The sequence below is a fragment of the Vicugna pacos genome, chromosome 14 (genome assembly GCF_048564905.1).
Source record: "Vicugna pacos chromosome 14, VicPac4, whole genome shotgun sequence".
Lineage (NCBI taxonomy): Eukaryota > Metazoa > Chordata > Mammalia > Artiodactyla > Camelidae > Vicugna > Vicugna pacos.
In genome coordinates, this window is record NC_133000.1 from 42,560,854 (window position 1) to 42,587,493 (window position 26,640).

General features: G+C 33.0%; 1 protein-coding gene across 1 annotated transcript in view; it reads right to left on the minus strand.

Annotated features, from left to right (window-relative positions):
• The window catches only part of KLHL1 (kelch like family member 1), a 59,876-nt gene that overhangs the window by 27,173 nt on the left and 6,063 nt on the right, over positions 1–26,640 (minus strand). The window contains exon 2 of the mRNA XM_072976629.1: positions 3,788–3,950. Coding sequence (XP_072832730.1) covers positions 3,788–3,950 — 163 coding nt within the window. The remainder of the gene's footprint in view (positions 1–3,787; positions 3,951–26,640) is intronic.

The window sequence follows — 26,640 nt, forward strand, 5'->3', positions numbered from 1 at the left end:
AGCAATTTAAGAAAATATACATTTAGTGACACAAAGAATTTTTAAAATAAGACAATAAGACATAATTGACATAAAATAAATACAAGACAAATAAGAAAAAGAGGTAGGTGTCCAATAAAGATATCATGTAAGGAAAATTAAAATTAAAAGCATTATGTCTGCACTGGAAGCAGTAAAATGCATAAACAAAATGATAATGATTAAATATAAAATATAGAAGAAAAACTTTCCCAAGTGGAAAAGAAATAAAATTATTGAGGAGAAAGAGAGTTTATGGAAAAGAAATCAGTGCTCAAATATACAGAGAATCATTAACATAAACACATACTAAAATGTATATCACCAAACCAAAGGACTAAAATAATGGAAAAGAAATCAAACAAGTAAATAAAAACAAATTCTCAGTAGATAAAAACTTTCCTAAGTAAAAGAAAGACATGATTGAGGTTTTTAAAATGCATCTCCAAATATTAAGTTAAAAGAATGAAAAGTAGCTATCAGATGATACCCTGGGAAACATTCTGAAATTGGAGAAGAACTTGCCAGTTACTAAGCTATTTTCCAAGCCCCACAGTCTCTGTTCTGTGTTCTGCTTCTTGATGCAGGACCTGTAACTCTGCAAATCACTTTTCTACTTTGCCGCCTGATTCCCTGTTGTGAGATGTGATGTTAATGGGTGCTAGCGGGAGACTGAAAGACTGGTGGAGGAAGTATCTTGCTCCTTTTGGTTCATTTCCTGTTCCTGTGAGTTTCACCCCATCTTTACTTCTTGAATCAGGTTACATCCAATTGGTGTTTTGCAAAACTCTCAAAATCGGCCTTATTGAGGTCACTCAGAGCCATCAGCAAGTAGAATGGCACCATCTCCTCACAACTCTGGGTCTCAGGCCAAGGGACCCCTCTTTCTTGTCAGAGACACCAGCTTCAGCTAAGCAGGGATCCAATCCCAAATGTCTGGATTTCAACTAGCTTCTAAATCTTAGTAATTATAATATCTTCTTTTGTTCACCAACACTGCAGGTGGTAGCTGCTGCCTTTAGCTGAAACATTTATGATATACTGCTCTCTGGTTGACTTTTTGGTTAACTAATTTTATATATATGTAACAAATCTTCGTATTAGATTATTGTTTTTGAGAATAACTGATAAATGGCTGGTGTGATTTCTGTCTCTTGACTGTACCCTAACTGATAGAAATATAGTCAAAATATCTATAAGAATTAAGGTTTGAGTTTGGAAAACATTAAAGATGAAAACTTACTGAATTTACACACCTTCTTGAAAAATATGATAGAAGATAAAAACTAAGAAATATGTGCTTAGCTTTAACAATACAAGACTGTGACATTAAACTGCTCAAACCAATTTAAAACAAATGTGTGAAGACACAGGAATGTTCCTTTTAGACATAAAGTCAATAAATTATGTAATCAATATACCCTTCCTGGAAAATAATAGTAGTAGTAATAGCAATATAATACTAATAAAGAAAGATATATTTATCTAGAAATAATTTCTAGAGCATATAAAGAACTCCAAGAAGCAAAATGAAAAAGGCAGAAAATTCAATAGAGAATGGAAAAAGACTTGAACATATACTTCAACAAAAGGATATACAAATGGTTAATAAATATATAAAAACATGGTCAATCTCATTAGTCATTCACTGAATGTGATAGCACTAGTCACCAGAATAAATAAAAACCATGAAAGATGACATTATCAAGTCAGTAGGAAGTGGAGTATCTAGAATTCTAATACACTGTTAATGTGTACATAAAGTAGGAAAATCCCTTTCAGAATCTTCTGGGCAGTACCTACTAAAGCTGAACACAAGAATACTGTATAACCTAGCAATTTCAGTTCCAGGTCTACATCCAGCTAAAATGTGTACACATGTTTACAATGGACATATGTAAAGATGTTCACAGCAACACTGTTCTTAATAACTAAGAAGTGGAAAATATTAAAATGCACATTTATAAGAGAATGACTAAATAAAATTTTGATATGTTAAAGAAGAATAAACTAGAAAGACAATTATTAATACTATCTTTTGTTAAATTCTGAATTTCAAGACATAATAAATACAGCTAAGTCAAGCACAAATTAATGAGGGAAACCAAGCATGACTCCACTATATGCACACATCTGATTAAAAACAGAAACAAAACCAAATGGCATTCACAAAATGTAAGAAGAGACAAAATTAGTAATAATGCTAACACATAAAAATACCAAATTTTGAGGATAATAATAGTAACAAAGGAAGATGTAATAATACAAAATGAATTATTAATAGTCATAGAATTAGAAGTAGTGTACAACTGCCTTCTACTAAATTTTACAAGCTCAGTAAAATATAACTTTTAAAGATAATATATATGGTACCATATATATAATTTCTTCTATCATTTCTCATGAAATAAGTGTCTAGAAACATAAGAAGTATATATTTAAGTGAGAAAGACAGTTTATATTTTAAATAATAACTTTATAAATTCACACATATATTTAGAAAAAATTTAGATTGTTAAAGGTTATTAAGAGTAACTAAATTGGATACAGTGTTTCTTTCAAAGTTTACTCAGGAGAAATAATGAATGCATATTATGCCCAGGGATATAATAATGAATGTTGCAGATAAAATCTCAACGTTTATTGAACATGTATGTTAGTGAAAAGAGATAGAAAATACTAACAGTTTGGGAGAGTGTGCAGGGTGGTCTATTTTAAATAGGATGAATAGTAAATAACTCTCTGTGTGGACACATTTTTAAGATGAAAATCTGAACAATGAGAAAGACCCAGGCACATGAGGATTAGTAGGAAGAGCATCTCAGACTAAGAAAAGAGCACATTGGAAGGAACTGAGTTGGGTTAGAGCTTGCCACATCTAAAGCATAAAGAAAAGGCATTTGGCTGATGTATAGAGAAAAAATGTAGAATAAGGAGAAACAAGATCCAGTGGGTCCCTGTAAGTAAAGATATGCCTTGTATTCTAAGCACAAAGGGAACTGATATATTACTTGCGTTTATAGGGCAATGCTGACTGGTTAAGCAAGTGGACTGTAGTGGAAAGAGAAGTAAAGAGACTGGAAGCTTTTGCAGCTGTCCCAGCCAGAGGCGTTATTAGTTTTGTTCAGGGCAGAACCTCTCACGGGAGTACGAGGGAGTGTATTTTGACCCTAGAGAGGATATTAAGCAATGTCTGGAGACCTTTTTGCTTATCACATTGGGCAGGGGGATATAGCTGGCATCTAGGGGATGGAAGCCTGTATGCTGCTAAACACCGTACAAGGCACAGGACAGAGTCCCACCTGTAATAAAGAATTACCTGATTCAAAATATCAACAGTGTTGAGTTGGAAAATTCCTGATTTAGGGTGATAGAAATGGAAAAGGGAGAAAGTGGAGAGACTGATACAATCATGCAAAATATATATATTAAGTACCAAACTTTTAGTAGCCCTTTGAAGGCAACTCAAGACTATTTTACAAGAAAGGATATAAATATGCAGAAATTCAGTTCATATAGTCCTCATGAAATATACTGGATACTTTTTAACAAGCAATTAATGTGAAGAAGCTTTGATTTCTATTTTATAAGAAGAGACAACCAGAATAATATGCAGGCTCGATCTGTCAAGTCTCCATAACGCCTAAATTTCAAGAAACCTCAAAAACAAAAAATTTAAAAAGACTTTTGTATCAAAGCAGTTTACTAAAAATTATATTACAAAGAATATTCACTGAAAAACTTAGAGAAAAAGAAAAAGTCTACTCACTTGCCGTTCAATGCTGCCACACCAACTGTGCTGCGGGCAATCGACATACTGGCTACAAACGTCCACTGCTGACTCTGAGGGTCCCACCTCTCCACTGTGTTCAGGTAGCTCCAGCCGTCGTGACCTCCCACGGCATAAATAGGGCCTTCCAGTACTGTCACACCTAAAGCATGGGGGCAGTGACAACTGAATGGATGTATTCCACACTGAGGTTTAAAATCAAATTAACAGTAAGAACTATGACACCATTCAGAATAAGCTCTAGTGGTGAAGAAACAATTCCAATGAGGTAGACACTGTTCACTACTAACTGAATCATTTCATTCAAATGAAAAAAATGAAAAGAGAACCAAAGCTAAATATTACTGTTAGGTAGTTAGATAAGTGGAGGCACCAGGCAGACAAGGCAGGGGAGAGATTGTCCAGAAGATGGTGGATGCCCACCTCCAGCATAAAGAGGCTTTGCTTCCTCTCAATGAGTGCCAGCAAGAAACTGGTTAGAACTCGACATCCATGACTGCTTGATAGTGGACCTAACTGGACATGACCCGATGCTCAATGTAGGACCTAACTGGACATGACCCGATGCTCACTGTAATATAATTAGCATTGCGATTTAGGTCCTACCATGGGTTTTTCTGTGTGCATCATGGGCAAGGATATGCACAAAAGGGGACAGGTATGACTAAGCACTCCAGGGGCAAGAGCCGTCAATCAGTCGAGAAACCACCTCTAAGTGAGGGTGTAAGAGAAGGGACGAAGACCAGGGCTGCCGTCCTCTTCTGGATCTGCCCACCTCCCGTTCTTAGAGGTATTGTTTCCCTTTGCTAAATACAACTTTTAAAATCTTTCGCTGTTACACAATTCTTCTGTCTCCCATTTGAATTCTTATCTTTTGGTTAAGGAAAGAATTGGGGTCTCTTCCCTTTCCCTTTTTGGGGTAACATCATGACCTAGATGCTGTATGAAAGAAAAGAAATTTCCTTTGTCTATGTCCATATGAAGAGGCAAAATCTCAAAATCAGAGATGATGCATCTTGTGTCTCCACTTTTGAAGAATAGTCCTACACTGCAGTTTAAAGTACTTTATTACTTTAAGCAATGATGCATTAAGCAATGTAATATCAGTTTGAATTTCAAGTTAGGGTCCTCTATGTTTTGACCTCCCAATCACTTCATAATAAACTTATCTAGAGCTTAGAAAATATGATGACTTTTATTTCATAAACAGAAATCGTTAAACAAACAATTAAAATAAATTAATAGTGAATCATCGATGGGAAGATATATACAACTTTTATACAGTGTTTTTCTAGTAAATTAATTTCTTCATTCGATGGATTTTCTAACACGTTAAAAACTGCTAAATATTTCAATATTATGTTGATATTCACTGAAGTTACTTCATTATCATAGAGAAATTCCAGTGAATTTTCCCTCAAAGTTCAAAATTCAATGTCTGATTGTTAAGAACTCTGAAGCATCTGTGATTTTACCATACTTGCCAGCTGACAAGTTAAACTGCCACCTATGCATACATACTGAGAGAAGACACAAGACTCCTGGGGCAAAGAGGAAAGGTAGTTATTACTCCTAGCAACAGCAATAGTCAGAGTATTCCTATTTTTTTTGACAGGGTCTCCAAGCCCCAGTTCCTACAGGATGATGCAAAGAGGGCTTCAGCACATCCCTCAGCCTCTGGGAAACTCAAACTTTGGACAGGATTTTCCTGCCTGTAAGGTTCTGACCTCATTTTCCTTAGAGCATTTACACCAAAAAACTTGTAATTGCAAATTACAAATTCTCTGACCTTTTGAGATGTAAGTCTTTTAAAAAGCCTCTTGCCAGTGTTAAAACCCAGGGCTCTCTTTCTCAAGGACCTGGGAGCCACCTACTTGAAATCTAATATCCAAGAAAGACAGCATCTTTATCTCCCAGTCTCTGTGGTAAAATAGGAGCTTAGCTTTCTCACCTGGCTTCAAGTTGTAAGTCTACCTGGTCTGGAAGATAGAAAGTTTACTTCACCTTTAGGGAAGGCAATTTAGAAACAGATTGTCTATGATTTCCCTTCACTCACTCCTGCTCTTAAAAGCGCTCCCACCCTTGTTTCAGTGGAGTTGAGTTCAGCCTCAGTTCTGGCCTCTCTTCCTTTTGCAATAGCCTTGAATAAAGTATTCCTTGTCTGTTTGTCTGATACAATTTTTACTTTGGCAAAAGCCAGGTGGAATTTGCACATGCAGTGGCTTGTACTACAAGAAAGTAAGTGAATTTATGATGTGCAATGAACTCGCATGCCCATTACTCCTGAAGGAGACACTGTCTTCATACTTTTATCTATGCCTTCTTTTCACTTGGGAGATAGGAATTATCTATCTTCCTAGTCTTTCTGTTATAATAATTTGGGGGAGGGGCTGCTCAAAAGTTGTGCAAAAATGCAAGAGGCCTATGGAAAACTGTCTTTCAACACTGATGTGAAAGTAAAATGACACTTTTTTATTCACTCATTCATTTATTCATTCAACTACTATTCACTGAATATCCATGTGTGAACACAGGTGAACAAGGTGAAGTCCCTGCCCTCATTGAGTTTATACATATCAGACAATGAATATTTAGCAAAACGGAAATAAGGATTTTATTCACAGTAAGCAAGGTCTTACTTGGAGTGACTCTAATCTCAATTACAAGATAAAAGAACAAATGAGACAAAGAAGAAATGACCAGATGGGTGAGAGGGTTTTCCAGAGGCTTCTGGTATTTGGAAACTAAAAATGAAGAGTGTTTCTAGGAGGATGTGTCAAACATTTACCTGCATATCTCTGACCAAGTACAAATTTCTATTGGATTTGGGAAGACAGAGCATTTTATTGACTTTGAAAATTAGTTCTTGAGCATCACTGCACAAGTTTTAATCAATTTTGGTAATTATTTATTGAGTTATATACTCCACAAAAAGTTTTAACTCATGATATTTAAAAAAAACATTTAGGTTACTTGATTTTATGAAAATGTTTTACTCACAAAGGACAGCTTATATAAAATACAAAATTCATAAGATTTTTCACATGAATAATACTATGTGCCCATCACCTACATTCTTTCCACTCTGGATTACCCAGTGTGCAACTTCCCGGTCACTAACCTAGATAGTCCTATAAGCATATAAAAACGCTTGAGATAAGTGGTAATCAGAATAATCAGGATATAAAAATTAAACATCTTTGAGAGAAAATTTTTGACAACCATACTTAAATTTTTTTTTTTACTTTAAAAGTTTTTTTTTTTTTATATCAGATGTTGTTAAGAACACGGGGAACTGCCATCATTCAAAAGTCCGTGAACAGTAAATGCTGGAGAGGGTGTAGAGAAAAGGGAACCTCCTTATACTACTGGTGGGAATGTAGTTTGGTGCAGCAATTATGGAAAACAGTATGGAGATTCCTCAAAAAACTAAAAATAGACTTACCATATGATCCAACATTTCCACTCCTGGGCATATATCCAGAGGGAACTCTAATGCAAAAAGATACGTGCACCCTAATGTTCATAGCAGCACTATTTACATGGAAACAACCTAAATGTCCAACAACAGATGACTGGACAAAGATGTGGTATATTTACACAATGGAATATTATTTAGCCATAAAAACAACAATGTAACACCATTTGCAGCAACATGCATACTCCTGGAGAATGTCATTCTAAGTGAAGTAAGCTAGAAAGAGAAAGAAAAACACCGTATGAGATCGCTCATGTGTGGAATGTAAAAAAAACAAAAACAAAAAAAAACATAAATACAAAACAGAGACAGACTCATAGACATAGAATACAAATTTGTGGTTGCCAAGGGTGTAGGGGGTGGGAAGGAACAGATGGGATTTCAAAATGTAGAACAGATAAACAAGATTATACTGTATGGCACAGGGAAATATATACAAGATCTTGTGATAACTCACAGAGAAAAAAATGTGACAATGAATATATGTATGTTCATGTATAACTGAAAAATTGTGCTCTACACTGGAATTTGACACAACACTGTAACATGACTACAACTCAATAAAAAATGTTAAAAACAAAGAAGTTGTGGTATATTTATATAATGGAATATCACTCATCCTTCTCTATCCTTGTTAAAGTTATCCATTAAGTGATGCTAAATTTATTCCAAACTCTAAATCCATCCAAGTTAAAGAGATTAGGTGTTTTTATTGTGAAAAATAATGAAAATTTAAAGCTGATTTTTAATACTGTGTTACTGTTTACATATTTACCATTAATTGCATAATTTAAAAATCATAAGCTGTGGAAAAGAGATTCCTTTTTGCCTAGGTAGAGAATGTTTATTTTTAAATGAATAATAATGCATTTAAATTTCTTTTGACTTAATTGTTATGTTAAATAAATTACTACAATATTGATGATTACTTTATGGAAGTCACAAAATATATCTAAATCACCAATGGCTTCATAATATGCATATGACTTTCTAGGCATTACTTGTTTTTGATTTTCTTTTCTAAACCATTTTTAAAAATTATCATCAAGGTTATAGTAGCAGCTAGTAAATATTTATAACTAATGATTAGGATGTCTTAATTCCACTGCCATCATATAGTTTTACTTCAGAAGCAATTAATCACTAAATAATATTTCATAAAAATGAACATTTTTACAGTTGTTCTGTGCAAAGAATTTAACAAAAATAACTTGCATAATAGGGAATGGGGAAATAGATAAGTAAAATTATATATATTCTGTAGACATTGCTTTATAAAATGTTCCCAATGACTGTATAGCACAGGGAAATATACACAAAATGTTATGATAAATCACAGAGAAAAAAATGTGACAATGAGTGTGTATATGTCCATGAATGACTGAAAAATTGTGCTGAACACTGGAATTTTACACAACATTGTAAAATGATTATAAATCAATAAAAAATGTTAAAAAAATGTTCCCAATGATATTAAATACATACATTATGTGTATACATTTATATATATGTGTGTGTTTGTGTATATATACATTACACAGACATATAATGTGTGTATGTATAGGTGGAGAGAGAGAGAGAGAAAGACTTTGTGAAAATTTCCCCAATATTATAAAGGCATATAATATGTAATATATGCAATCCCTCTATATAAATCTCTCCCTATAGAATTATGATGTAAAATACAAGTAGATTAATACAAATATAATTTTAAAATGTTGATCACAGGTAGAACAAAATGGGCTATGTTACTGGGGATATTTTTCATGCAGTCCTATAAAATCATCTAGGCTTAAAATATATATATTTTTGTTTGCTCCACAAACAAAGAGTAAAAGCATAATTTGTATGTGTGTATTTCCCTCTTTCCTTGACTGAGATAGTGATTGCCAATTTGACTACCCAATAAAGTAATTTAGGAACCTCTGAAAAAATACTGTTGTCTGAATTACCAAAAATTCTGATTGAATTAGACTGGGCTAAGGCCTAATATAGAAATGTTTAAAAATTCCCTTGGGTGATTCTTATGTGCAGTTAAGATTAAGAATAACTGCCACAGTGGAAAATGGCAATTGTGCTAGAACCATGGTGGATGTCTCCTACCAATAATGTGTCTACCTTGCAAGTCTCTAAGATCTTCCATTCATGTTCTCTGTGTGTATGTGTGTGTGTTATGTGTGGTGTATGAAACTGAGGCTGTCATAGAAGTTTAGCAGTCAGCTAACATCAGTTTTATTATTATCCAATTTCCATTGCATAGATTCATTCATTATCCATCCAGCTTTCCAATAATTACAGTGTACCTTCTATGATCTCATATCCTCACAAAGTGTACAGTGGGTGGGGAAGGAAGAAATGTACATCAGATAGATGCTACCTTAGTACCTTCTACATGACAAAAGGAATGTTTTTTGTCTAAAGTGAACAAGTGATGGCTGAGCTAAGATCTAGGGGAAGAACAGAATTTAATGAGGGGGAGGAATTCTTGGCAGAAGGAACATGGTGTAAAGTCCTGTGGCAGGAAGAATAGAGTGTGTCTGAAGAGCTGCAAGAAGGCTAATGAGACAAGAAAACTGGGAAGTTGAGGAACAGGCAGTACAGTGTACAATAAGGCTGAAAGTTATGTATCACACAATGTGGGGCCTTTTTATGTGCCAGCACAGTGTTTTTATTTAATCCTAAGAGAAATGTGAGATGTTTTAAGCAGGGACATAATACAACTGTATTTATTTTTAAAAACAATATATCACACTGGATGTGGTGTGGAGAAATGAAAATGGATGTGTCTCTGCCAATAGTGTGTGTGAGAGATGACAGTGTCTTGTAATGATGTGGTGGAAGTTGATATAAGAAAAAAGGAAGGACTCAGGAAAAACTTTCAAATATAGAAGATGTATTTATAAATTCCTTTCCTTATATGCCTCCTTCAATCATTCCATCAATACATTCTGTCTATTAAAAAATATATGCCAGCTACACGAATTTGGAAGTGTTACTTAACCTCTTGTGCCTCAGTTTCCTGATCTGTACAATTGAGTTAGTCGTGGTACCTAACATACAGGGCAGTATCAGGGATTGAATGAAATAATACATGCAAAACACTTCAAAAAGTGCCTGGCACATCTATAACATTATATAAGTGTTCAACATGATGAGGATTGAGAGCCAAATAACAGGGCCCTAGGTCTTCTAATCAAACTTCAGTCTGTAGTATTGCAGGCAATATGGGGAGAGTCTTCTGAAGGGACCAGCTAAAGGTTTAAATACACTCCAGGATGCCGCGTTGCCTCTATTTCTGAGGGCTCCAACTATGTGTGGTTCATTTAGACAACTTAAAATACCGATACAGAACCTTCCACAAAAAGTGTCCTCTCTAAATATTTTGCTAAATCAACACATGGTTGTCTTGTCTTATGAAAAGCCCACGAATGATTTCATGTAATACTGAGTCATTGTTTTAAAGTAAGAATGTTGTACAGTAGTCCCCCCCTTATCTATGGTTTCCCTTTCCATGGTTTTAGTTAAATATTAAATATTAAATGGAGATTTCCAGAAATAAACCATTCATAAGTTTTAAAGTGTGTGCCATTTTGAAAAGCATGATGAAATCCCATGCTGTCCCACTCTGTCCTTCCTGGGGTCCCCGATTCTCAACACTGCCTGAACCTGAGATCCAACTGTCAACATCCTCATGACTCAATGATCCAGGATGACTCAAAGCAGAGGATCTGCCATCTTCTGATGTATTGTCAGAAGGTCAGTAGTAGCCTAACAGTACAGTACAATGCATACATCATTCACCCCTCTTCATCTCAGCACATAGGCATTTTATCAACTTATATCATCACAAGAAGAAGGATGAGTACAGTACAATAAGACAGTTTGCGAGCAAGAAATAGAGACAGCATATTCACATGTTACAATATGTTATTAAGATTATTCTATTTTATTCTTAGTTATTGTTGTTAATCTCTTGTGCTTAATTTTAAAAGTAAACTTTATCATAGGTATTAACATATAGGAATAAATACAGTATCAATAGAGTTTGGTACCATTCACAGTTTCAGGCATCCACTAGGGGTCTTGGAATATCTCCCCTGTGGATAAGTGAGGACTACTCTACACATGTGAAAATTAAAAAACAAATTGCAATTGTAATGGATTTTGAAGTGCTGCTCTTCTAAATGCCAGCTTTCCTGTAGCCACTCATTGGTTTAAGAAAGCAAAAATTACAACTGAGAAAAATTTTTTAAAGTCAATGTCTTTAATAGCCTATAGTGAAAAACAATATGAAAGGAATATATACACATATATTCACATCTTTATACATATTCATATATATTATATATACATATATATAATATATACATATATATATAGAAAACTGAATCACCATGCTGTATACCAGAAATTAATACAGCATTGTAAACTGATTATACTTCAATAAACTTTTTTTTTTAAATTACAATTGAGGTAAAACAGAAAAGTATTGGCAGAGGCCATGGGTTGTAATTGAGTGATCAAGAGAATATACCACAGAAGATGAGGCAAGTGAGCTGGGGTGTAAACGTTGACTAGAATATTGACAAACACAGATGCAAGACATTGTAAGTGAAGGGAACCACTTGAGAAAAACAGGAACAGAACAGGCTAATTATGGCAAAGAGTGAATACTCACTTTTAGTGGTTAAGCAACCATAAAAATGTTCCACTCATAACTGACTACTGCCTGTCTGTATCCACCATGGAATTTGCACCAAGACCACACTTCTCACCGACCACTCTCAGGCAGTGATTGCACAGGGTGGAGGTGACAGTGCAGCCCATTCCTGCAGCACATGGGGCTCCTTAAACTGGAGATTTGCCTCTAGGATTCCCTATGGGCCCGGCTAGAATTTTAAAATTATATCTACCACCAATACATACAGAAATTATTCAAATCAGTAAAAAGCAATAATTACTGTTCATATATATTCCATGTATCCTATCTTTCATGACAATTCTTATGTTGTACTTTATACTATAATAGATTGTCCCTGTGGTAGCAAATCAAAATTTTACCCATCATTTAAATCTCCACCCAAGACTCCAGAGACAAAATGTTCTCTTCCTTACCAAGCTGCAAAGAATGCAACTAAAGCCTGAAAGTTTTTAAATAAAACTTGTATTTATTTCTAGGTTATATTAAGTTAATATAGGATGGGTATCTAACAAACTAAAATCTCTGTGAAAGAAAAACTTATTTTCTGATTATTACATTTCACAAAGCATCTACAACTGTGATTTGGACCTAATGGACACTCAATAAATGAGTAAATGAGCCATGGAGAAATAAAGAAAGAAGGGAAGAATGGATTAATTAGGCAACCTAAGGCACAGACTAACAAATTAATCTTCTTCAGTGGCTTGAAGTGCAGTATATGACATGAAATGCCCAAAGATGTAAAAAGGGTTATATAGTAGTTTGAAAGAGAATTAAAAGATAAAGCTTTAAGAAAATTTCCTTTATGAGAATATATACTGGTTCTGTATCAAATTTAAATTTTAAGCTAGTTTTTAGCATATTGTTGAATTAGTATTCATTACTTAATAAATGCTTATAGAATAAACTTCCAAAATATTCTGTCAAATCACAATAAATAAGAAATTCAATGTTTTATTTAAGATACCATTGTGAATAGTAAAAGGAAACAATTTTGGTTTTAAAATTTAAAATATTTCTATTTTCTCAGTATTTCCTATAGGGCAATATGAATTTTTAATTATGAAAGAAATAATTGTCCACATCATAAGCCAAAAAGTAGTTAGAATATCAATTTTTCTGAGTCAACATATTTTGGATTATACTTGAATTATAGGACTTTTTCTGGGTCATTTTTTTGAATCTTTTTTTAACTAAAGAATTAAACAGTTTTCATTTCCTAAGAAAACTTTCTAACAGAACAGCAGATGAAAAGGAAATTGTGCTGTTATCTCAAATAAAGCAAGTGTCAAAGGTTTAAAGGAATTATTTTATCAAAGTCAAAGGTCAAAACTATCATATCCAGTGATTTACAGCCATCAGACACATTTCAGAGTTAATATTGTTTTCTATTTGCTCTCTCAGAGATTAATTTCCCCCACATTGGAGCACAGTTTATGTTTCTGTTACATACTGACCTTAAAGTGCTATGAGTAAAGATCTAGTAATTATTAATACCTTCATTAGTTAAGACCCTGTTTATATTTTGATAATTATTAATTATTTGTTGATTGAACTGAGATTTTTGAGTTTCTTCTAGGTTCTATTGACTAAAAGAAAAAAAGTATATTGGAACTTCAAGTATATATAGAAATTAGACGTGTGTGTGTTATCTTAACAGGGAGCTTTTTTGTTTAAATGGGTTTATTAATGATTTTCTGCAGTCGACGACAGTGTCTTCCATTCATTTAACCACATTCTAATATGAACTAGCAACATTTTAGGCACTTGTAGGCAGTTGAATAAAAATGAGTATGACATAATTTTATCCTAGAAGCCAATGGACTATGTATGATAATTAAATGAATATGATCCACAAGCATAGGTGATATGATACACTCACTATGTACCCAGAATGCAGAGGAGAGGACAGCTAGTTTTGCAGAGGGTGATAAAGGAAGAAGTTACATAGGAAATGACATTAGACCCAAATATTATGAGATGAATAAGAATTGACTGGAAGGGAAATAGAAGGGTCAGTCTGGGTGGGGGCAACAGCTTGTGCAAAGTCGGCTATAAAACAGCTTTGTGGGTTTCCAGCTTGGTAAGACTGCAGTGTGGTAGATCTTAGAGTGTAGAGCAGAGGGAAGTAGCATAGTTTAAGACAGCATCAGGCAAAGGCTAAATACTGATGAGCTGTGAATGTCATGTTAAAGAATTTGTTCTTTCTAGCCAGGTAAATAGCCAATCATAATTGTGTTTCAGAAAGTTAATTTTGGTATTAGGGGAAATTCATTGAAGAAGAGAGACTAAGGTAATAAAATATCTCTCTTATTCAATAAAACAACAATGGGACAGACTTATTTTATTTATTACTAATGGATCCTAGACCAAGTTTTTGTATATGTATTGCAAGTATAATGGCATAGGCAAATGGAAAACAAATATATGATCTTCAGGGTGTTCTTTGGGAAGCTGTGAATTGGCTTATCTCACTTCTGTAAATCTGGTCATCAAAACAATGTCGATCAGGTGTCTTACGTGCTTCCTGGCTTTGCCAGCCTGTTCTTCTCTGCCCCTTAACCCTCTGCATCAAGACTCCTCTGTTAATCCACACAGTCTGCAAATTAATCTCCTCTAAATCCTTGTCCTATTCCATGCCCTGCAGTCTCTTGTTTTGTGTTGCATGTTTCATTATTCCAGCCTTTTCTCTCTGTCTAAGCTGTTATCTAATGTTGTGTGACAGTAGCAGCATTCAAAGATAAGAGAAAGCAAACAAAAAGGATCCTTATGCTTCAGTATCTTGTAAGATTGGCAACATTTTTATTCGTTGTCTTCAAGATTGTCTTAAGCAATGAGAATCAACTCTTCCAGTTCAATTTTAATGAACTATTTATATTTGCTTCTCCATGTTGAATCTTTTAGGGGAATACAGATAGATTAATTACCTTCTGTAAAATTCTAGGTGTAATGGCCAAGGTTAGAGATCCTACTATAAACTTTTTCACTAATGGTCCTTGTCTGTCATTTCATCCTTACTTATATTCTAGCAGCAATTGACTTTTGTTAACACAGACTCACATTAGCTACTTGTAGTCAAAAGCAGGTATCAATGTCTAAAATGAGGATCAAGTACACTTTCTTTGCCAAGAGGGACTACCAGTGAAGGTATTTGGGTACACAGCTTTAGATCTCAGGGCTTCCTAAATGCTAGAATTAAGGGATCATATATTATGAAATAATTTTGAGTGAATTTTATTTAAAAATGATAATGCTGTAACATGTTTCTTTCACTCCTCAATAAAATGATCACACTAGGGAAGCATGTGAATCAAAATGTGGAGATGCAATTTAAATAGGAAATTTTACTAAGCTTTTTTTCTTACTTATATTATTTTCAGTATTGCAAAATTTATAAATGAATGTGTAAAGGAGACAAAATAATTGCATTAAGACTAGCTTTCCAGGAATCCATCATTTTATTGTGGTAGACTTGTATAGATTTTAGCTGATTCTAGAAAATGGTATTTGAGGAGGCAGCAAAAAAAGCATGTTGATTTCCTCCTAACCCCAGTTCTGCTATACCTATGCAGCTGTATTTAATTTAATGGAAACAAATAAAAATAAATGTAAATAAAAGAAGCAACTGCAGAAGTTGAAAATGACTGCTCACAAGTCCCTAAATGTCTTATCTCATTGATACCTATTTTCATTCCAGCAGGATACACATCAGTCCATTAGAAAGTCTTAGGAATTGACCCATTCCCTGGGATTACAGTCGGCCCTCTATATTTGCAGGGGATTGGTTCCAGGACTATCCCCTCCCATACCAAAATCAGAGGATGCTCAAGTCCCTTGTATAACATGACATACTATTTTCGTATAATGTATGCACATCATCCCATATACTTTAAATCGTCTCTAGATTACTTGTAATACCTAACACAATGTAAATGACATGTAAATAGCTGTAAATACCATGTAAATAGCCATCTGCTCATGGCAAATTCAACTTTGCATTTTGGAACTTTCTGGAATTTTTTTCCCAAATGTTTTCAGTCTGTGGTTGGTTGAATTTGTTGCTGCAGAACCTGTGGGTACCAAGGGCCTAGTGTAGTTGGTTGACATGAAGGTGTTTTCCAATCTAGAACCTGAGCAGAATATTAATAAAAAGTAACTGGACCATGGAATTAGATGCAAAAACTTGAGTATCTTTGTAACTGAAAGTCAATTGCTCCAACTTTTTGAATTTCAGTTTTCTAATCTATAAAGTAATGATAATAATAATATTCATCTCCAGGAGCTGTTGTGGGAATTAAGTGAAAAAATGTACTTAAAAGATCTTGGGAGAGATTTTAGAACTTAGCCTTTTTTATTAAAAAGTAACTCTTAGTTTAATGTGATTTCATATACTGAAGGTCAAAAACATGGTCAAGGTCAAAGTGCTGTCTACTAAGAAACAGAGAAATGGTCTTTATTTACACCAGTCCAATTGTTTTTTGCACCCTTTTTCTTATAATTCTCTTCTTATTCTTTTTAGTTATAAATTCTACCTATAATACTAACATTTTACATTATTTCTGATGTTCAGTAATTATTGAAATTCAGCATCAAGTTACTGCTTGAAGATGTTGAATAATCAGTCTGGGTTTATTCATACTGATTTATGGAATATGCAACTATTTATATTTGTCATGATCAAAAAGGTAAAATTGATCTCAGTATTTATTTTGATGGCACTTTATATAACTAACATAGTCTTAACAAAATATAATACTTTATACTATAGATAAAACAAAATGATAGGCAAAGGGAGGGTATAGCTCAGTGGTAGAGTGCGTACTTAGTATGCATGAAGTCTTGGGTTCAATCCTCAGTCCTTCCATCAAAAATAAACAAACAAACAAACAAACTTAATTACCCCCCCATGATAGGCTGTATTTTAGGAAAAAATGATGGGATTATTGTTTAAAAAAAGCTAAAAACCCTAAAGAAAAAAAACAAAAATTATAGACAGAGCATTTGTCTTTTTATTAACAAATAGTGTGAGAATCTATACATTTGACATGAGATGATGTACTAGGAACAATTTAAAGTTGTTTTACTCATAAAAATCTTAAAGTTCTAATTCCTCTATTGTCTCTATGGTAGAATACATCAACATATTGAGTACAATGTATTTTTTTTTGCTTCAATCTTTATTGAGACCCATTAATTAATATTTGAATTATCCTTATCTGAAATGAGTCAGGGAAGGGGTGGCAAAGAAGACTGATCAGTTAGCATTTAAACAACTCTAATCAGAAATTCAGATTCGTGTGTGGATTATTACAAATATATCATTTATTTTAATCCTATACTGTTTTTTTGTATAATTAATAATAGAAATTTTCTATCCCTTAGTAAAATGAATGGTCTTTAAGATATATGGACTAAGGAGAAATATTTTACAAACACCTCTGCCCTTATATCAACATTTACATGAATATAGAAAAAGATTATAAAATTATAATTACATTAGGTTGTTCAATATCCTGTTCAAAGTCAAAGGCATTTTTGGGTCTGGTCAAATATGGTATTCAATTGCTTAATTTAAACAGTAATTTTCACTGTGTTTCACTACAAAGAGCAGCACTTTGTTTAGCTTACAAATCAAGTGTGTCGAGTTTTGCTTCCGCCTGATTTACAAATAAATATTTTACATGTGCATCAGAATTTGATCCAATGCTTTATTCTCCATTGACACAGTAAGTCTGTGGTGACAAAAATTACATTCCACAGCTACTTACAGCTCCTGAAGCCTACAGATATTAACCAAAGGCCCTCCAATATTTATATTCCTAAGTTAGGATATTTATAGAAACCCATTTATACTTTATATATATAATATATACTTTTTATCTTATATATTAATATATTATATTACCATAACTGATTTGTATCCCCCAGAAGACATCCATTACTTTGTGTCATTAGCTTGCACACATACTATTTAACACAGTTTTAATATTGTCAGCGTATTACTTCTTTTTAAATTTGATAGTATAAAAAATAAATGTCTCTCATAGGAAAGTTTTAAAAACATCAATAATGTGGCATGTCTATTATAAATAATGTACACATTTTATTTATAAGTACAGTATTTCCCTTATTTGAGTAAACCCAAAGAGATATTGTCCTCGGATCTAAGGTCAACAGCTACTAGATAAATGGTTACCTTGCTAAACCCACTGGTGCCTAAAGATTGATATGTTCAGCCCTATGGCACTGCCCTGTTACCTCACCATCAACCAGTCAGAGAACTGTGCACAGGCTGATCATATACCTCAAGACCTACCTCCCTTACCTTGCCTTTAAAAATGCTTTGCTGAAACCCTTTGGGAAGTTTGGGGTGTTTTAGCACTAGCTGTCCCAGACTACTTGCCTGATGTCTTGTAATAAATGCTGCACTTTCCTTCACTACAACCCAGTGCCAATAGACTTGGCTCTACTTTTTGCAGGCGAGCAGACCCAAGTTTGGTTTGGTAACAACAGTACATTAAACTATCAATTATTCTGCATTTTGGCATCCTCTAAGAATGTAAAAATAGTACAGTCTGGCAAAATAATGAAAATAATTTTTGGCTTATTTGCTTCCTCCTCCCAAGCATAGAATGTAATTTGAGTTAATTTTTGCATTGCTCTTTCTTTTTATCCCAAAGTTTAAAGTGCAATATGAATCTAACTGATTAAATATATATATATCAATAGCCTATTTCATTCTGTTCAATTGTAACCTATGAATGCTATAATATTTTCTCATATGTTAACTTTTCAGAACCCTATTCTCTCAGGAATCATTTAACTGAGGGCCGGTGAATTATCTTTCATTGTAAAAGCCATCTTATCATTAAAGCCACTTCTAAATTCTATTTGAATTTCTACATTTAAAACTACCTTTTAACTGAAACAATCAGAGGAGGAAAAGTTGCTAGGAAATCATTTTTCACTTTTATTGTTTCTTGAGCAGAGGTTTCATGTCTTGAGAAAAGGTAAAATGTTTTTGGAAAGAACTTTTGTCTGTATTAAATCTGACAATCTAATCTCTTTCATAAGTAAAGGAAAAAAATGAACAATGTATTTTTGTTCAGATCTTTTCCTGGTAGTGCTGAATTATGAAATAATCTCTTGAAACTAATAGATGTCACTACTAAAGGCACAGCTAGCTCCCTATACTTGGCCTGGCTAATACACTCAAGCTTTAGTATTTGGTGTCTTAAAATGTTTGCTGTGTTACACAGATGACATCAGAAGAGGCAGAGTGAGTCTACACTATTGGTCCACTGCCAAAAAAAGGTACTAGTGATTCAAAAGTCTAAACATTTGGAAAAAAGATACATATGTCTTGTGAAATAAACATCTATTATAATAAGAGTCACAGAAATAATTGGTATCAATAGCAATATCTTCAATGTTACAGGGTATACCTTTTGAATTAAAATATTATTTTATTCAAAAATACTTGGTTTTCTTTATGTGCTGGGTGCTTAAGACATCAGCCTGCAAAAAGCAACTATGTCCTCTTGGGGCTTACATTCTAAAAAAGGTGATTGAGTAAAGACATAAGGTTGATTTGAGTTCACCTAAAAATAAAATAGCTTGTCTTTTCTTTTACTTTCATAAAGAGATTGGAGGGAGGGTGGTAATTTAAAAGGAAATGTCTTTTTCTGGGTGCTTAAAGGATTAGAGGACAAAAATTCAAACATTCCCTTTATACAATAGTAAATTAGATCATTTTCTTAGTATCAGAACATGGGCCATGATAAAGAGTTTTATAAATATCTGATCTCATGGTAGCTACAAGTAATTTATAAATCTCTAGACTTATATGAATAGGGGTTCTAATGATTTAGAAATATTTTGTCCAATCGGACACTCTGACAAACATCATATGTGTGCATATTGGCAGAATTTAAATTGGATATGTATGTATTAATTTAAAATATTTTAAGCCTTAATAAATCTATGGCTGAAATGTATAGATCACTATGCTTGTAGCTTGTCTATATTACATGCAAAAAGAAAATAATTTTTATAAAATTAGAAACTGAGATACTCTTGAATATGATATGAATTTATACATAATATAATAATTCCATTAGTAATCTTAATAAAATTTGCATTTCTTTCTTTTCTTTAATGGAAGTATAGCCAGTTACAATGTGTCAATTTCTGGTGTACAACACAATGTCCAAGTCATGCATATACATACATTTATTTTCATATTCTTTTTAATTAAAGGTTATTATAGTATATTGATTATAGTTCCCCGTGCTATACAGAAGAATATGTTTTAATCTTTTTTGGTATGTAGTGGCTAACATTTGCAAATATCTCAAACTCCCAAGTTTATCCATTCCCAATCACTTCCCCCTAGTAACCATAAGATTGTTTACTATGTCTGCAAGTCTGTTTCTGTTTTGTAGATGAGTTCATTAGTGTTCTTTTTTATTTTTTTAATTCCACAAATGAGTGATATCATATGGCTTTTTTCTTTCTCTTTCTAGCTTATTTCACTTAGAATGACAATCTCTAGATTCATCCATGTTGCTGGAAATTTATGGACTTACCCTATAACCCAGCAATCCCACTCCAGAGTATATATCCAGAGGGAACTCTAATTCAAAACGATACATGCAATAGTCATAGTAGCTGTGTTTACAGTAGGAAACCACCTAAACGTCCATTGACAGATGACTGGATAAAGAAGTTGTGGTATGTTTATACAATGGAATACTATTTGGCCATAAAAAAGAATAAAATAATGCCATATGCATTTGTCTTAAGGAAAGTCTTCTCTTTAAGCCACACAAAACCTGGCTCACCCCTAGACTCCTTATATATACTATGAAAAATAAACTTTTATTCTAGAGATAGTGATACAAAAATAATCAGAATGAGGGAGAAAATAGACGCAGAAAGCAAAGCAAAACAAAACAAAACAAACTTCAAGTCTGTAGAGAATTCCAAATCAATCTTTGCCAGTAATAAGCTGAATGAACTTCAGCAAACTCCTTAATCTTTCTGGTCTTCAATTTTCTCACTTGTAAAATTAATATTATTCTGGAGTAAGATTTCTCTTAGCTACTCTGTGGTGTCTGTTAGTCTACATAATCTTTTGTTTTGTTTCCTTTAGCATTGCATTACCACCTGCACATTGAGATGGAAATTATTGCAACTGAAGAAAATTTTTTTATTATTAAATGTAATTTTAACATGCATCTTAAATTGGAATATGGAAGATTCACCTGATCATTCCAGTTAAAGACATCTATGAAAAAAGTTAAAATATAAGGTAAAATCATCTCTATAGATAAACTTACAAAAGCAAGTAATAAATTAGCAGTCATAACCAGAATAACAGAAACTGAAGTAGTAAGCATTCTGTAGTTGATTTAATATTTTTCTTCTTTGTTCATAGTTCTTTCTGTGTGATTCACCTGAGTGACCAAGTTGCCCTCACATTTTCTAAAATTACAATTTCATTTACTTTCCATTCAAGAAAGGGATATCATGTGAATTCATTCCTTTATTATTTGAAATTTGTGCTAAATTCAAATATGCAAAGCCAATTATGGGCAAGAACTTATCTCAAAATAAATATTTCATTATTAAACTAAAAATTCCAATTAATTATCATTGTAGGGTGGAATTATAAGAAGTCATATTATGTGTTATACACCTCTTGTACTGCATATTAAACATGAAAAAAGATATTTGTTATGTTTGAAAATATATTGAAGAGATAAGCCAACATCATTGAAACTAATTTGTCTTTAAATAACCTTGTGGTTTGCTACTCAAATATTCTAGGATTCCTTTTCTTATCTGTGTTTTTATACATTTTGCTTTGTTGATGGAAACATTTTTTCTTCTTTTTCAATTTGCCTGTTAATACTTATGGTACAATTTCAGCATCACTTCTCTTTAGAATCCTTTCCTAACTATCCATTCTGACTTAAAAGAATATGATCATAACACTGTTGCTTATTGTACTTAGAACATTTCATTTTAATTGTCTTTTAACCTTTTTAGTCTTCCTATTCAGGCATAAGATCCTTGAGTACAATATTTTATTAATCTTTTAATTCTAACATGAATATTGTAGTATGTAGTAGTACAATTTTAATGCTTCTTGAATAATGAAATAATTTAACAAATAAACATTCTTACAAAAATCTTCCTTGTATTTAACCTGACTAATTCTGCTAGCCTTATCTTTAACTTAATACCTCATTTTATTATTGAAAAATTAAGGTGCTTCCAAAATATATAAAATAGAGATGGATATATTTTATTAAACTAGGTGCTAAAGAAGATAGCAAAGCAATCAAAGAAAGATAAGGTAGAGCCAAATGCGAGGTTGCTACAAAGAAATGTATGCATGTTTGTTACTATTAGACAGCATATTTAAGTGTATAAATTCTACAATATTTAATTCACAGAAGAAAACCCAGGTAGTTACATTATCTGCAACATTCAAACTGATCAATTGCTCAAGAAGAGAAAATTAATACTGTGACTCCTAGATCAAACAGATGTATTCTCAAGGTTTCTCATAAACAGGAAACTTACTATTCAGGTTCAAGTTTGAAGGGTCAGTGTTCTAGAAGATCTATTAGCCTTCAGCGTTTTATCAAAGTACAGTATAGTAAAGAGAATTCTTTCCACTCACTACACAAATTCTTGACACTACTGCCAAATAAAATACTATATAGAAGGATAATATGCAATTCTTGACTACTTAAGAGACAGGGTATCCATAGATCACAGAGAAATCATGTTGTGAATGAGTCACACACTTTGTGATATGGAATTTTACTTCTGGAAATGTGTAATAGATTAAATGAAAGATTATTACATAACAAAGCACAGAATCTCTGTGCCTGGATAAATAGTTTTTATTTGTGAAGGATCATTTGCAACCAGTATGGATAACTACTGTGTATAATATTGAAGGTGGGTCTTCTTTGTTATTCTTCTCTTTTTCCTCAACACCAATGGGACTCTTAGTACCGAAAAGGTCTCCAATAAATGTTTATTTGAACAAATACATAATTCATTGGAAATACCTGGGAATATCTATGCTTAGACAGAAGACTAAATATATAATAAGGATTTCACTGATCTTTAGAGTTTAGAAGTCACAGTATATTAGATCACATTCTAATGAGAAGGGTCTTAGAGTTGTTTCTTTTTTCTTCCTTCATCCTTCCTTCTTTCTCCCCTTCCTTCTTCTATTTTTGGCTGGCATTACCAATGTTATATATATGATATTTCCAAGAGGAACTAATAAAACGAAAGTAAGAGAATAAAAGTTCTAAAATATTCTTTAAAACTGTATACACGTCTGTGTCTATATCACATCTGCCTAGGTAATAAGAAAGGTGACCTGATGATTTTCTGTTCACTCAAATATTAAAGTTTTGAATTAAAATGGTTATCTGCTCTAAAAACTTCTTTTTGTGTCTCATATCCTCCTCAGAATTTTCCCTATCTTATCAATCAGACATGCATATATATTGAAAATGGTGAGTCTGTGTATGTATTTGTGTATGTGTATATGAGTATTACTATCAAAAGAGTTAAATGTTTTACTTGTGTTCCCAACTTACTCCATTTTCTTTTTTCTTTTCATGATTTTTTTAAAATCTGATACAGAAAACTGAGTAGGTAGACTTGAATTTTGTTTACTTGTGAAAATTGCAAAATTTTTAAAGAAACCCAGGCCCTCTTGGTCTTGTGAGAAATGTTTGTTTGTTTGTTTTTTCTTAATAAAGGAGGTATGATGAGAGCAAACGTATCCTGATATAGTTAAAGAAATAGGCTAAGCTGAAGCAAGTGTTCCTCTTAAGACAATGGACACTGACAGTTTAAAATGAGATTTTTCTAGTCTAATGGGTTATATGACAAACAAATGCAAGATTTTATTAGCTTGATATTTTCTTCAGGCTATTCATTACTTGTTGCTATAAGTATAGTTTCAAAAAGCCAGAGAAAAGACTGATAATAAATGTTACTTTGGGTTTTCTTTCTTCATATACACATTCAGGAATTTTATTCATTTAAATACTTGATATCATTTAGAAAATGTTCCTTAATATTTTCATTTGAGCATCACATTTCCCCCAGTTGCTTCATGAAACCTCATTTGCTTTGTTCCCCCCACATGTGAGCATTTCTGGATGCAGATAATCAGATCCCCACCTTCTCACTCTATCCTCAGTTCTGAGAGCAGCATACTCAGATTGCTTTAGTAATTTTCCTTTAGTCAAGGATAACAGCCCAGACGTGGAATCAGGTTTCTTTTAAGCAACCAGAAGGAAGACAATTCAGTGCTCGAAACTTTGCAAGTGGGAAAAAGTCCTGTGTTTGCTTTTCGCAGAGACCATCTAATAACCTATTACTCCCAGAGGCCAAGAACTCTGTGAATGTACAACTGCTTATCCTCTGTCTTTCCTGACAGTGAAGGAGATCTTCAAAGCCTAACAATAGAATATTAATTCTCTTAAGATGCTCCTTTCTTTTTTCAATCTCAAGTTTGTGTGACCGGACTTTGAGGTTCAGATACTTGCTGAAATCAGTACAATCAAAATGTCTGAAGGTGCCTGTTATTTCTCCCTTTACATTTGAGTAATAGTTTGACTTGATGTAAATACGTTGAAAACCTTTGCCCATCAGAAGCTCGAAGAATGCTTCTATTATTTGCTATCATAGGATTGATACTAAAAAACCTGACACCAATCTGATTACCCTTCCTTTGTTGTGGGTTTGGGTATTTCATTGCAGGTATTTTAGTGTTGTTTATTCATAGTTACTCTTCTCACTAGCTTGTTTTTTCCCGCTTTGGGAGGCATGTAATCATCTCTTTATCTCTGATACTGTGAAATTTCATACAGACAGACTGAATTTGCTCTTCACTCATTTTTCTGGTTGCTTTCTGGACTACTCATTTTAGAAATGTAGAAAAAAATAATAATAACAAACAAAAACCTCAATTTGATGGAGTTGAGAGACCAGCAAGGGGCGCACTCACGCCTGATGACAAGAGCTGAGCCCAACAGGAAGAAGAAAGATTTCTTTTCTTTCCTGACGACAAGTTGCCAATGAAAAGCCATGACTCCCTTGCTGTGTGGGAACTTGTACGTGGATTGTCATTGCAATTCTGTGCCGATCTGGGATAAACCCATATTTGCCAGAGAAATATCTGGCAGTCTATTTATTTCAGGTCAACAGAGGCCATGTGTTACACTTCAGAGAAATTCTCTCAGATTCTTCCTTGTTTTTCTTTCTCACTTTCTCAGTACTCTTTCTAAAACTACCACGGATAGAATATCCTACTTTCTGATAATTGGTTTTTGTCTCATATGTTTTTACCATAATTTTAATGTATTTCCTCACATTAATTTTTTAAGAAATGATGCCAGTTTTATTTTTTCCAAAAGTTTCACTTAATATTTAATTTCAGCAAACATCTTAAATTTTAAAAATATCTCTTATACTTTTCTCTATTTTTTTAGATAACTGATTTCAAGGAAGAATATTTTATGGCATGTATTAAAAGATAACAAAGATATGCTCTTTTTATGTTATAAGGTTTTTTATTGGAAGCTGAACTATGTCTGGGTTTTCAGAGAATGTTGCATATAAACATATCTTTTTCTTTCCCTTTTAATCTTTAAACTATTCTGGGAATGTTGATGGCTTGTACATCTATAATAGAAGGCTTTCCTATTAGGAAGACTGGATGGAAGATAACTTATAAGATAGGTAATCCTTAAGTGACAGATTATAGAGACCTTTTTGTCCTGATTTATTAGTTCAAAATGTATCATTTTAATGGTATCAAAATTACTGATATGAAAATAACAAACATAATTCTATCATTATTTCCCCCTTTTTCACTCTCAGTGGAATTGAGGAATATATACGAGCAATGAATTAGCACAGACCTTTATCTATCTATCTACCTGTCTATCTATCGACCTACCTATCTACTTAATCACCTTTCTATATCTAAATCTACATTTATCCTTCAAATCTTAAATACTTTGGTTGAATCATTTCTCAAAATCACTCTCCAGGAATTTTTGCAATCAATCATTCAGACACTCAGGTATTGAACTGATATTTTTGTGTGTATGTCTTTTATTTTGGATAGCTAAAATGATAGAATGAGTCTCAATTGATAAATTAAAATTTAAAAAAGCATAAGAAATATATTTATAAGAAATGGAATGCATTTAGTATTAATAACAGTAGTAGTATTAACTTATTGGCAACAGTATGTTATATCAAAAAGAATATGACTTTGGAGTCAAAGAAGCTTAGTTTAAAATTTCAAGTCTTTCTTGTAAGATGATGTGGCATTGAGAAAGTGAAATGATTGACTAGTTCATGATTTTTTAAATCTTAAAATTTAAAAATAAAAATATTTATATTATGAGGTGGTTGTACTTAATCAGTTAGCAAATGTACAGTAGATACTGGCCATTTTTTCTACTTTGACTCAGCATCTGAATGCCCTTCTTATTTTGTGAATATTCACACAGGGTTGCTTTCCACTATAGATGCCAATAATCTGATTAACTTGTTTTTCCTAACTCTGAAGAACTAAGGTCTGTACTTACAAAC